The following is a 14498-nucleotide window of genomic DNA, read 5'->3' on the forward strand; positions in this document are numbered from 1 at the left end:
GGTAGGGACCTCCTGCTGAAAAAACTGACCTTTTTATTGTTCAGTCATTTCAGTCGTGTCTGACTCTTCATGACCCCATTTGGAGTTTTCTTGGCAAAGATACTGGAGTGGTTTGCCATTTCCTTCTCCAGCACATTTTACAGATGAGGAAACTGAGGTAAACAGGGTTGAGTGACTTGCTCAGGGTCACATAGCCAGTATGTCAGAGGATTCAAACCCAGTTCTTTCTCACTCTGAAGTCAGTGGTATAGCCTTTATACCATGCTGCCTCTTAGGCAATAATAAAAATTGAAATGTATGTAGCACTTTAAACTTTCCAAGGCACTTGATATACTAGACTCACAACCCTGTGAAGTAGGTTCCATGGGTACAATTATGTCCACTTTACAGATGAGAAACTGAGACTTAGAGACATAGCTAGTAAGTGTCAGAGGCAGGAGATGAATCCAGGTCTTCCTGACCGCAAGTTCAACATGCTTTCTACTATATCTACACTGCCTCTTTAGGTAGCATGAGTATATTGCCCCTCTTTTAGAGATGAAGGACTGGGGCCCAGATTGGAGAAATATTTTACCAAAAGTCACATGGCTACTAAGATCTGAATTCAGATCTTCTGATTTTAAGGAAGGCTACCAAAATTATTTTTTTTTTAAATCCAACATAATGGTGCCAATAAAAGGCAGGCAGCTACTGTGGTAAAATATCAATCAAGCTAGTCAAATACTGTCTATTTGTCAACTCTGAATCTAAGCCTAGTGCTTTTTCCACCATGTTTCCCTGCCTCTGAGTGTTATGGGGCCTTCTTATTGGGCTTGGTGCAGAGAACCTTCACCTTTGTGCCCCAGTTTCCTCATATGTAAAAAGAGAAGGTTAGGCTGAATGATCTCGATGTTGCCTTCTTGACCCAAATCTATGACTCCATCAGCCAATCATATGGTTTGATGTTCACTATTGCTTAGGAAATACTGATGAAGCTGTGTAGGGAGCCAAATGTGGAATCACAGGAAATCTGTAGTGAGAGGTCCCAATGAGTGCTAATAATGAATCTCATGAAGTAGTACCATGTATTTGAAGTTATCATTATTTTACTATATTTTACATATTATAACATTATGTAAATATATTATATTAAATAATTATATAAATATATTGTATATATACTATAAGGAACTACATTATTATGTAATTAGCTATTAAGAGTTTTAATTATGTAAAATATAGTCATTGGTTCCAACCCAATGGAAAATGCAATTTTAAAGAAAACTTCACCTTCACAGGATTCATTTTTTTTGCATCCATCAGTACTTTGCTGTATCTCAGAGTTTAGAGAGATCTGGATGCTATCACTGCTGTGTAGTCCCTCACATTAGTCTGAACTTGAAACTTAGTTGGTTTTTCTCTTAGTATGTCTGTCAGTCAAAGATCTTCTTCATTCAATTATCTTAATTCCTGTCCATCAGTGTGTCACTTGCAAGTGAAGACATCACTCTCCTGATGTCATTGGTCCTCTTTGAGAACAAAGGATAAACAACAAACAACTTTTAACTACTAAATGGGTGTTTCCTCAGACAGACTGCAACCTGGGAAAGACTTTAGCTTAAAAAGGCCAAGGTGTCCCCACTGTATCTGGGGCTATCTCCAGTCTTCCTGACCTTTGTCTTCCAGCTAGACTCAGACGACTCTGGAGGAGAGAATGAGGTTGATGACTTTGCACAGCCCTGACTCACTTAAATCCAATTCATTTGTGAATCAAGACATCACCCTCCTGATGTCATTGGTCCTCTTCTAGAACAAAGGACGAACAACAACCTACATAGGTTGTGTTTCTCCATTAGAATGTAAGCTCCCTGAGGGCAGAAACTGTCTTTTTTGCTTATCACATTGCCTCGCACATAGTAAGTCTTCATTAAATGCTCTTTTTCTATCTATCTATCTATCTATCCTATCCCTCTGTCTTTATATAGCTATATTTAATCTATCCATCAATCTATCTCTCTACATTAATGATAACAAACCCACAAATTGTACATAGTTCACTCCTAATCATCTGCGCTTTTCCTTTCTCACAGAAAGCTCATGTGAAAACAAGCAAGCAGATCTTGTCTTCATCATTGACAGTTCCCGCAGTGTCAGCCCCTACGACTTTGCAAAGGTGAAGGAATTCATCGTGACCATCTTGCAGTTCCTGGACGTTGGCCCTGATGTCACCAGGGTGGGCCTGATCCAGTACGGCAGCACCGTCAAGAATGAGTTCTCACTAAAGACTTTCAAGAGAAAGTCCGAGGTGGAGAGAGCCGTCAAGAGAATGATGCATTTGGCCACCGGCACCATGACTGGGCTGGCCATCCAGTATGCCGTGAACATTGCCTTCTCGGAAGCGGAGGGGGCTCGGCCTCTCAGAGAAAACGTGCCCCGCATTATTATGATTGTGACAGACGGGAGACCGCAGGACCCAGTGGCTGATGTGGCAGCAAAGGCAAGGAACACAGGCATCTTGATTTTTGCCGTCGGTGTAGGCCAGGTGGACTACAACACTCTGAAGTCCATTGGGAGCGAGCCTCATGAAGACCACGTTTTCCTAGTGGCCAACTTCAGCCAGATTGAAACTCTGACCTCAGTGTTCCAGAATCAACTGTGTGGTAAGAAAAGTCTTTATTTCCTACAGTATGGGTGGCTGCCTTGCCTTCCCCTTCCTGGAGGTCAAGTTCATTTCAAGTATACAGGGGTTTGTGAAATGTCTGAGAAAACTTTTGTTTTTCAACTAAAATGATTTTCCATTAGTGTTGAAGGAAAACTCATTCCCAGAGGCATTGTTCCATAAATCCAATCCAAGATTGCAAAATAGATCCACTCTATTTTCTTTTTATTGTAATAATGCTATTAATAACAATAGTAATCACTATATAGCACTTTAAGGTTAGAAAAGCACTTTACGTATGTTATCTAACTTGATTTTTAAAAATTACTCTTCCTTTTGGCTAGGAAGGCCATTTATCTAAGGTTAACTTTCTCTTCCTTAAAGATTCAACTCAAACATTGCCTTCTGTGTGAAATGTTTCCTGATTCCCCAAACAGCTAGTGCCATCCCTCCCAAATTACATGGTATTTACCCAAAGCCCCCAATTGCTGCCTTCCTAATTAATTTATTTGCTTTTTATTTTTCTGTGTGTATGTATGTATGTATGACTAACAATGAGGCAGAGTAGATAGAGGGCTGGCCTTAAAGCCAGGAAAACAAGGGTTCTAGTCCTGCCTAAAATGTATTACTGCCCGTGGGACCCTGGGCATGTCACTTAAGTGCTCTTGGTGCTTTAGATAATGACAAGGCTGTAACTTGAAGAGAATGTACTGATCTTCATGGGCAGAGGGAGTTTCCTTACTTACCCAGGAGTTCTGTACACCAGTGAAATCACACAGGTCCAATCCCTACCCCATGCTTGTATATTTATATATAAGTATACATGTATATACTTATCTTCCCCATTAAATTTTAAGCTTCTTGTGAACAGGAATTGTTTCATTCTTTGTATTCATGTTCCTAGTGCCTAGCTAGTGACTGGAACACATTAGGTGCTTAATAAATGCATGGTGTTTGGTTAAATGACCAGAATATCTGTTCTCTACCTCCTGCCATCATGATGGCTCCTTCCCTATAGACAAGAGCAATTCTATGATCAAGTTCTCTCAATTCCATTTCCCTTTCAACTCCAAGATCCTCGTGTCATCCTTCTTTATTGGTCTTCTCTCTACCCTGTTGTTACTTCTTCTGCTCAACAAACTCCCAGGGCTCCCCTTGCCTGGTTAGGGAAAAGGTGAAAGATGTAGCTTTGATGTCAGGAAAATGGAGGGATAAAGGAGATAGTTTCACTGGAACCAAGGACAGGATTGAGAGTCAAGAAAACAGGAGGAACAGAGATCTCCGGATGAAAAGAATTAGGGAGTCTTGGAGAGAGCCCTTCTAGGAGAAGATGCTTAGAGTCTCAAAATCACAGATGGAGTGCTAGGTGGCACCGTGGACAGAGCACTGGGCCTAGAGTCAAAAAGACTCATCTTCCTGAGTTCAAATCTGACCTCAGATACTTACTTTGTAACCCTGGGAAAATCACTTAACCCTGTTGGCCTCAGTTTCCTCATCTGTAAAATGAGTTGGAGAAGGAAATGGCAAACCCCTCTAATATCTGCCAAGAAAACCCCAAAATGGGGTCACAAAGAGTTGAATATGACTGAACAACAACAAAATCACAGAACTTTAGAGATAGAAAGGTTCCTTGGTCTAGAGTTAACTGAAAGAGACTTCAAAGGCTATCTAGTTTAACCCTCTCATTTAGGGAAGAGGAAACTGAGGCTCAGGGAGATTAAGTGCTGCTTATCCAAGTTTACTCAGTGATAGGATTTGAACTTAAATACTCTGACTCCAGAACTAATACTCTTCTTATTGTATCATACTGCCTCGATCCAAACAACATTATAAAGTAAATTCCACCATTGCATATGACATCTTTTATTCCTTGTATTGATGGGTTTCGCTAATTTTTTTTTCTTCTTTCTCTTTTTCTTTCTTTTTTTTTTTTTTTGGAAGAATTCTTTGTTATTAGGGATGGCTCTCTGGGAAAGAATGAGGAGGAGGGCCGCAGGGGAAAATCTGTGTGATAAAAAAACAGAAGATATCAATAAGAATATTTTATAAAGAAAAAAATCAATTCAACCACACCACTGAATGCCATCTAGTCTAACTCATAATTTAAAAAAGAATCCCTACTGCAACATATTGACAAATGGTCACTTAACTTCAGTCTGAAGACCTCCAATGAAGGGAAACCCACTCCTTCTTAAGGCAGCCAGAGAGATGAGATGGCTGCTATAAATCTCTCTTCTCCCCCACCACCCCATTTTCTTGGTACCAGAGCTGCTTCCCTCTCCTTTTATCCATCAGGCAGCTGAACCCTACTACATTTCAATCTCTGGACACTAGAAGCATGTGGCTTGGTCTTTTGAAACAGTATGTCAGTGTCAGAGTCAACCAACCAGCAAACATTTATTAAGCTCCTGCTCTGTGTATAAATTTTAAAAATAAAGCAATCCTTATTCTCAAGCGGTTCCTGTCCCTTACTGCTGCCAGGAGATGGTGGTGAGGAAGGTTGGTGGATTGGTGGGGAGGAATTTCTTAATAATAAACCATTTGTCTCACTTTATGCTCAATAGTTTTTGCATGGTGGATAATGGTTTGTTATTTTCAAAAAATGAAAAGTGACTCTTGACACATCTAATCTGTCTTGAGGAAGGTAAAAGATGCTTGCGTACACACTGTGGTGCTGCCTTCTCTGGGTGTCCAAGTCCTGCTTGGCAGGTGCTCTGTCTTCGCAAGTAAAGAGCATTATCAGTCTCAAAAAGACTTTTTAAGGATTCCCACTGGAGTATTTAAAGCCCTTTAAATGAAAGAATAAGTAAATGAATGAATGAATGAAAGAAAAAGCATTTATTAAGCGCTTACAATGTGCAAAACACTATCATAAGCACTGGAGATGTAAATAGAAAAGCCAGATGGTCCCCGTTCTCAAGGATCTCACATTCTTCAGCTGAAGTCAGATGAAAAGGCCCCGTGATACTTAGGGTGAAGCAGCAAAGCAGATGGTAAAGCATCTTCTTTAATGACATTTTCACTGATAAAGCCATCTCCATTTCTGATGTGGAACTATTTGACAGGATGTTGGTGGCAACAACTTTCATTTCTGGGTCTTCGGAAGCTGTGGCTGCTGAGGAGGCAGAGGCTACACCTTTATTTTTTTCCACTTAATAGTGTTTTTTCCCAATTACATGTAAAGATAGTTTTCAACATTCACTTTTATAAGATTTTGAATTCCAAATTTTTTCTCCCTCCTTCTTTCCCTCCCCTCTTCCCAAGATGGCAAGCAATCTGATATAAGATATATATGTACAATCATATTAAACATATTTCCACATTTGTCGTGTTGTAAAAGAAGAACTAGAAAAAAGGGGAAAGCCATGAGAAAGGAAAAAGAGAGAGAGAGAAAAAATGGTATGCTACGATCTGCATTCAGACTCCATAGTTCTTTCTCTGGATGTGGATAGCATTTTCCATCATGAGTCTTTTGGAGATGTTTTAGATCATTGTATTGCTGAGAAGAGCTAAGTCTATCAAAGCTGGTCATCGCATAATGTGGCTGTTACTGTGTATTATGTTCTGGTTCTGCTCACTTCACTCAGCATCAGTTCATGGAAGTTTTTTCCAGGTTTTTCTGAAGTCCTTCTGCTTCTCTTTTCTTATAGCACAATAGTATTCCATTACATTCATATACCACAACTTGTTCAGCCATTTCCCAATTGATGGGCATCCCATCGATTTCCAATTCTTTGCCACCACAGAAAGAGCTGCTATAAATATTTTTTTATATGTGGGTCCTTTTCCCATTTTTATCATCTCTTTAGGATACAGCCCTAGTAGTGGTATTGTTGCATCATAGGGTATGAACAGTTTTATAGAGGCTATACCTTTAGAGGAAGCTGCCAGGTCTCATCTCTGCGAGGGTTGAGTTCTTAGATGATAACTTTAACTGAGCTGGAAGCAGGGCCAGGGGTCACTGATATTAGAGAAACTCTTGGGCCCAAGGCCCTGAGTTGTTTCTATGATGGTCTGAGGGGAGCTGGTGGTAGTAATTTGACCTGCCTGACACATACAATTTTCTATCTCTCCCCTACTGCTTTGCTGCTTCAGTGAGGCGGGCTTGTCTGCCCTGTGGGTGTTGGTGGTCAGTTGGTGGGAGTGGCTGCCCCCTTCTCCCCTGGATGATAGTTGTGGGGGCTGTGCTGGAAGCAGTCTGGGAGGTCTTGTTATTCCAATGGCTCTTTGGTTTACCCATCCATTAAAGGCAGTCGGTTAGTGGTTAGTGTTGATGGTGGTGAGGATGGCAGATCCGTTCTCCACAGAGCTAGATAAAGCTCCTTAATTATAGAATAGGTTGCCTCAAGAGGTAATGAGTTTCCCTTCTTGGCTCTGCTCCTGACTTTCTGGTCTTCAAAATCACGTCTCTCCTTCTGTCTCATCAATTGGTTGGCAGTGTGGGACCAATTAGCTCCTTCTCCCATGGTTGATAGTTGTGGGGGTTGGGCTAAAGCAGAACTTCCCTCAGTCCCTGGGGCCTCCTGACCCTGGAACATCCAACCACCATTGCAGACTTTTCACTCTGCACTAGTCCCTTGCCAGACCAGCTTTTCTTCTCTCGTTGGTGAGTTCCTTCTGGAGCCTCTTTTATGAAAGGACCGAGGCTGGTCAGTCTTCATTCCCCTTTTGGCTCTGCTCCTGACTTTCTAGACTTCAAAACTATGCGCCTCTGGGAACTTTCATTCTTCTTCCCTCTATATCCCAGATCTTTCAAGTTCTCTTTTGTGTGTTGTCTTCCCCCATTAGAATATAAGCTCCTTGAGGGCAAGAACTACCTTGATTTTTGTTTGTATTTGTATCCCCAGTGCTTAGTACCATGCCTTGTTTCCTTCCTTCAATCACTTGAGGTCTTCAAGTAGAAGCTGAATGACCACATTTTGGGGAGATTTCTACTGAGGTCAGGGTTGGACTAAAGGATCACTGAGTTGGGTCATCTTCCAACTCTAAGAGTCTGTGAAGCTCACAAAACTGATTTTACAAAAGAGGTATCATAAAAGAGAAAGAGTTTTTTCCCATGTGTCCCTTTGTTCAAAGTGGGTAACTTCTTGGGGTTCCCCTAAAGGCCATTACTTTTGCTGTGTTCTGTTAATATATGAGTTAAAGGAGGCTGGAAAAAATATATTTCATAGAATCCTTCAACACTATTTTCAAGGTTTATTGCTTTAAATGACTTCTGCAGAATTTACAATCTTCCTTTCCTGGGATATTAAAAAAGCAATTGATTCAGTAATAGCTTTGACCGTTTATTCATTTGGATTGGAAACTTTAAATGGAGGTGCTTTTTTTTTTTAATAACCATTCTGGTGTTAGCAAAGAAACAAATCTCAAAGTAATATGACAAGGCTAACCAGATAGCCCAACCTTCCCATAGCCTTCAAAATTGACTTTTCTGTAGACTTTTTCCTACTTTCTCTTACAATGAGACAGGAAACCTAAGAGGCATCTTGTCCATCACATTCTTTTCAGTGTAGAACTCAGCATTAACTGTGGTGAAATCTTATTTATAGGGATAGGACTTGGGATTTCATTGGTATAGGGAATTCCTAGATGGGAAAACTCCTTCTACCAATGCAGGTCAGTCCCTTCTCTGTAACTCTTAGTCTTAAGAGAGTTTCCTAGAGAAGAAATGTCATACATACGGCTCACTGGCCGCATGCAGCCTGCAAAATTCCCAAGGACAGCCAGAACCAGATAAAAATGGAAGTCAATATGTGGCTGGTAGGGATCCTTATGTATGATTTAGTGGTCCCCATTTCTATTTGACTTTGACACCACTAACCTAGAGTGCTGTGACTTACCCAGGGTCACACAGCCAGCATGAGTCAGAGGCCGGTGTTCATCACTTGAAGGGTGACTCTCTATCCCCTAAGCTACATGACTGAGGAAATGAAAACTGCTTTCAGAGAACACAGGCTGCTCTGTAACAACTACCTTGCCTTGCAGAAGCTGGTCCAATCTTTAGGTCATTTCAAGAAAAGTTAAAACGCCATTGGGCAAAAGAAGCAAATAGTCCTCTGCCTTCCCTCCAGCTCCTCCACTCCTCACAAATCAGACAGACCCTTCACTGGCAGAAACCCCTCCAGTTCTGAAGTCCTAAATAAGTAACCCAAAATGGCCTGCTATGAACCTAAGTAGGTAAGATTTTGAAAGCGAAGGAAGCCTTTTAGGAGCCAATGTTTAATTCCAATATGTTCCTGTTGCCTTAATTCAGGGTGTTATGTCACAAGCCAGCAGCCAAAATACCCCAGATGTGTGGCCAGATGCTCTGAGGCACCAGCAATCTGAACAGATGTTTCCCAGCTTTGTCTTGCAGCCCACTTAATACCTAACAGCTTTGGGTATTCCTAAGGCCCAGAGTACCAGAGCATGAGATCTCTGGGGTCTATAAGAAGTCAGTGTTCTGGACTTACACCCCAAAGGCCCAGTCTAGGCCTAGGCTGGTCAGCTAGGTGGTACAGTGGATAGAGTGTTGGGCTTGGAGTCAGGAAGACCCAAATTCTGCCTCAGACACTTTCTAGTTTCGTGACCCTGGGCAAGTCACTGAACCTCTCTCACCGACAGTTTCCTCCTCTATAAAGTAGGGATAATAATAGTGCCCACCTCACAAGGTAGTTGGAGGATCAGATGAGATCATGTGTAAGGTGCTTTGTAAACTTTGAAGGACTATATCAAAGCTAGCTATTATTATTGTAGGCTGGTACCTTTAGGATCAATGTCTGGGAATCATTGAATACCAGAATCTTAGCACTGGAAGGTACCTCATTGTCTCAGGGGAGGAGATATTATGGCTAGAAGGTATAAACCAATTGCGATGCATGGGAAGGCTGAGTTCCAGGAGTTTAGACTTCATCCAATATGCTGTTTATGGTTCTGTTGCTTCTTGCAATTTTTGTTAGGGGCTCCCTCAACATTCTCATAGGTGGCCCTGTTATCAGTACCCAGAGTTTATTAAGCTTATTATATGTAAGTGTGCTGGGCTCTGGGGATACAACAATGAATAAAACACAATCCCTGCCATCAAGGAACTTATACCCTAGGAAGGTACATAAGGGGCATGAAAACGTGAAATATAACTTAGAACAAGAGTTCTTAACCTGATGCCCGTGAACTTTTTTTTAACAAATATTTTGATTACTGTGTTTTAACATCATCGACTTTCTTCGTATTTCAAAGGAATACTTTGATTTCAAAGGAATCCTTTGTTGTCCATATTTTTCATGCGTTTAAAAACATTACTCAGAGAAGGAGTTGTAGGCTTCACCAGACTGCCAAAGGGGGTCTGTGACATAAAAAAGTTAAGAACCCCTGACTTAGAATGTGATTAATATATAGAAAAAGTCTGAGACATTCAGATCTCTTGCAGGTGGGGAGATGGAATCTGGAAAGGGAAGAAGAATTTCAAGGGGTAAGGATGGGATTGAGAAGTAAAGGGTTTGGGTGTAGTAAATGGTTTGAACAAAGACATGGCAGTAGGAATGGACTGGATGAATTTGAGGAATGGTGAGAGGATCCAGTTTGGATGGAATAGAGAGTTTGTGAAAGGGAGTAGTAAGAAAGGAAACTGGAAAGGCAGGCTTATAGGTTTAGGACCAGAAGGAACCTTGAAGGCCATTTTGCTGATAAGAAAACTGAGGCCCATGAATCAAATAGGTAGTAAGTGGCAAAGCTACTTATGACCAGGTCAACTTTTGAAAGGTCTTGAATATCAGGCTAAGGTGTTTGCACAACATTCAGTAGACAGGAGCCATTGAAAGTTTTTTAAAAGGAGAAGGTTGTGATTGTGTGTGTGTGCGTATGTGTGTGTATAAAATACACACATACACACACACACACATATATGACTTTGATAGTAGTGTGAAGATGAATTAGGGCAAGAATATTGGAGGGAGAGAGACTTGTTAGGGGGCTATTTCAATAGGCAAGCATGAGGTAATAAAAGCACTAATTAAATTAATTAATATTTAAATTAATTAATAATTAAATAAAGGATAGCTTTTATTCAGGGATCATTCAAGTATCTCAGATTTCTTTGCACTTATCATTCTCATTTGTATGATAATATTGGGTATTATTCATCAAAGACCTCCTTTACTACCTCACCAAAACATGGGGGAGGTGACCCTGATTTCTCAAAGATATGTCAAGAGATTGCAAGATGAAACCAGCAGGCTTTCCCATGCTGGGAAGGCTTAATGTTTGACTCCAGCAGCAACTCATAGTCTATTTCCCAAGAACTAGCCTGGCTAAGTAAAGAGAGGTTCATCTTCAATAGACTGACCACTTGGTGATGAATTTTTTGGCCACAGAAACCCATGGAGCAAAGAAAAATTCAAAATGGCTCTTCATCTTGTTTGGTACAACAGCAATAGCAGTGGTGAAAAGGGGACCATTTTTAGACCATCTATAAACATTAACTTTGTTCTTGGTGCTCTAAATGAGTTCTTTGTCCAATGACCAGCAACTACTGGGCATACTTCTGGGGAGACTGATTAATTCATAGAGACAAAAAAAGAAGATAGAAGGAATTTGCAGTGAAATGGAAGAATATCTCACAGTTTTCCTTGGAGAAGTAAATCAAGGAGTTGGCAGATTTGGTTTATCATGTATCCAAAGGCAACAAGAAACATTATTTCATGGGACATTTGTTCATCTCATACTGCAGTGCTTAGGGTAAGAGTTTGTGAAACAATCAACATGATAATAATTGCAGTTTATGTACCATGATACGTTACAGAGGAGGAAGAGGTAGAAAAATTCTGGAAAAAAATCATTAAAATCTTCCAAATTAGGTCTTCAAACAGAGACTAAAAGAACACTTGGTAGGAGATGTTGTGGGGAGTGGGAATTCTCGCTCTGCTATGAGTCTGACTTGCCAGAATCTGATTAAAATGTCATTGAAAAATGTTTAACAAAATGAATAAAAATGCAATACGATATATATTTTTTAAACCTTCCAAATTAAATTTGCAGGGACACAAGAGTTTTCCCTGGATAGGCAGGCAGAGTGGGTTGTGATCCATATCATTGTCAGGCATTCCCAAATAAAAAAGATCAAAGATCTATTTGAGTATATTTTAATACTCAGTTACTTCTATTCAAAGGTGGAAGTAGATGAGGCATGGGAAATTTATGTTGGAATATATGGATCAGGAACAAGAAATGAGAGAAGCCAAACACTTGCAGAATGCCCAGAAGTCTCACACCTAAAGAATTGTAGATGGAGTCCTAGACCTGGAGTTAGGAAGACCTGTGTTAATATCCCTTCTCAGGTACTTACTGGTTGTGTGACCCTAGACAAGTCACTTAACCTCTCAGCCTCAGTTCCTCATCTGTAAAATAAGGGTGCTAGACTTTATGATCTCTGAGTTCCCTTCTGTCTCTAAATAATGATCCTATATATCATCAATGTGCTCTTCAGGGAAAGAATTGAAAGGTACTGGGTATGACAAGCAATAAATAATGTTGTGAAAATTGAAATTGATTTTATTTTAAGAGATGGAAAATGACTCATTATTAGGGTGGGAGTAATTTCTAAATCAGTTATCTGTACACAGTCAAGCCACTGACTTGGTAGAGTAAAATTCTAAATTAAAATAACATTAGAAGAAAAGAAAAGTGAGGAAAAGATATGAAGTATAATCCAAATAACTTTAACTTGACCTCTTTAAACAAGTTATCAATGTGAAAAAGGGGAAATGGATGGAAGAAAGAACATTGACACCAATTATAATAGTTTAGTGCAGAAGTTTTGTTTTATTTTTAACCAGACCTGTGATTTCATTGGTGTACAAGACTCCCCATGAGAAACTTGCTCTAACAATACAAACTGGCTTCATCTATACTTTTTATAGTCTAGTTCTTGGGGACAGTTAAATGACTTGCCCAGGGTCACACAATAGGTAAATGTCATAACAAGGACTTGAACTTACGCCATACTGATTTTGGAGATGGTTTGCTATCTACTATGCCACTCAGAGTTTAACTAATAAAAATCATTTGTCAAAATGAAAGGAATGAAAGAGTCTAAAAACCCGGTTAGTCAGCAAACACTGGACTTATTTGCCAAAAGGAAAGAAGCGGCAGCCAAGGCCAACACACACACACACACACACACACACACACACACACACACACACATATGACTTTGACAGTAGTGTGAAGATGAATTTAGGACATAAACTTGTCTGTAAAATCCTATAAAGAAGTCTGATGGAAAACTGTGAAGCGTATCACCTACTAAAACAGACAGAAGCAATGGAGAGTAAAGCCAGTTTCAAGAAAACCTGGCGAGAGACCCAACTAAGCAAAGTCACATCAAGAGCACTTGTGGATAAAACTGAAAGGACAAAACACAGATAAATGATGGAAAAGATCCACAAAGTTGTGTACAGAACACTGGACTTGGAGTCAAGAGTTCAAATCCTACCTCAGACACTTATTACCTCAGACAAGTCACATAATCTCTCTGAGCCTCAGTTTCCTCATCTCTAAAATAGGGATAATAATAGCATTTATTATTAAATAACATTTAAAGGGTTGTTGCAATAATCAGATGAATTAGCATCAGCAAAGCCCTTTGCAAATATAAAAAGTGCCTTATAAATGCTAGCTATCATCATCATCATTGTTATTATTTTCACCATCAAGGACAAAAGAGCTACCACATTTGGCGGATAAGATCATAGTCCTGGTTTATACCTATCCATAGCTTATATAGAAGTTTAGAAATGGCCCTGAGGAGACCAAAGACAGGAAGAATGCTGGATTAGCCTGGGTATACCCAGGGGATGTGTTCGTATTGGGCTGGGGGTGGGTGGGAGGGGAAGGATGATACAATTTTAGGAGTATTGAGGGATCAATACATAAAGAATCTGAAGGAGGGGAAGATAGCAAAGACACAGGGGAAATAAACTTTGAGCCTTATTATTGTTATTACCCAAAAAAGGATACCAAGGGAACATCAACAACTATCAGCCTATATGCCTTTCCCCCATCTATATAACATATTTATGAGAATAATCTACTCATACATCTAAGGCATCTTTGATGAGAGCATTAGAAAGGAGCAAACTGTGATTCATGAGTAATATGGGGAAATGTACTGAGTGCAGGATTCCACTGCATTTATTCTATTTGCCAAATATAAATAAGTATTTGATGTGATACAGCGAGGTGCTACCTTAAAATGTCTCCTGTTGCTAGGTATTTCCCTTGCATATGTCTAAATTATCTAAGATTCATTGAGAAATATAATAACAGAGATAAACTTGTTTGATGACTCTCAGGCATAAAATAGGGAGACATAGGCATGCTGAAGGTGTTCACCATTGCCATGGAGGAAATACAGTGATGACTATGAGAGACATTCCACCCAGATGGTGCTTCTATTGCAGATCGCAGAATCAAAGGGACCTTAGAGGTAATCAGGTTTAACTTTACGGATAAGGAAACTGAGGCTAAGAGCAGTTGAGTGACTTGCCAGGGTCACAGATCTAGTATATTTCTGAGGCAAAATTTGAACCCAGGTAGTCCTGATTCCTAGCCCAGCCCTCCATCCACTGTGCTAATTACATAAACCCCTAGAATATTGCAGAACCTCTTCGAGGAGATCTGTATCTATGCAAAAGCATATGGCCTAGCTATCCATCCAGAAAAAACAGTGTAGGTCAAGACTTCGTATTGCCTTGACTAATAATAATATGCAATTAGATGGAAAATGAATTTAATTCATTAGTGTATTTACATATGCACATATCTGATATATGTTTATATGTATATATGTATGTGTATATATGTGGGTATGTACACATATATTTAT

At 39.9% G+C, this 14498-nt stretch overlaps 1 protein-coding gene across 3 annotated transcripts in view; it reads left to right on the forward strand.

Annotated features, from left to right (window-relative positions):
- The window catches only part of MATN2 (matrilin 2), a 206736-nt gene that overhangs the window by 69523 nt on the left and 122715 nt on the right, over positions 1–14498 (forward strand). For all 3 annotated transcript variants that reach the window (XM_027849872.1, XM_027849873.1, XM_027849874.1), the window contains exon 3: positions 2070–2639. In XM_027849872.1, the coding sequence (XP_027705673.1) occupies positions 2070–2639 (570 nt within the window). The remainder of the gene's footprint in view (positions 1–2069; positions 2640–14498) is intronic.

Source organism: Vombatus ursinus, unplaced genomic scaffold, assembly GCF_900497805.2.
Source record: "Vombatus ursinus unplaced genomic scaffold, bare-nosed wombat genome assembly UNPS02008961.1, whole genome shotgun sequence".
NCBI lineage: Eukaryota > Metazoa > Chordata > Mammalia > Diprotodontia > Vombatidae > Vombatus > Vombatus ursinus.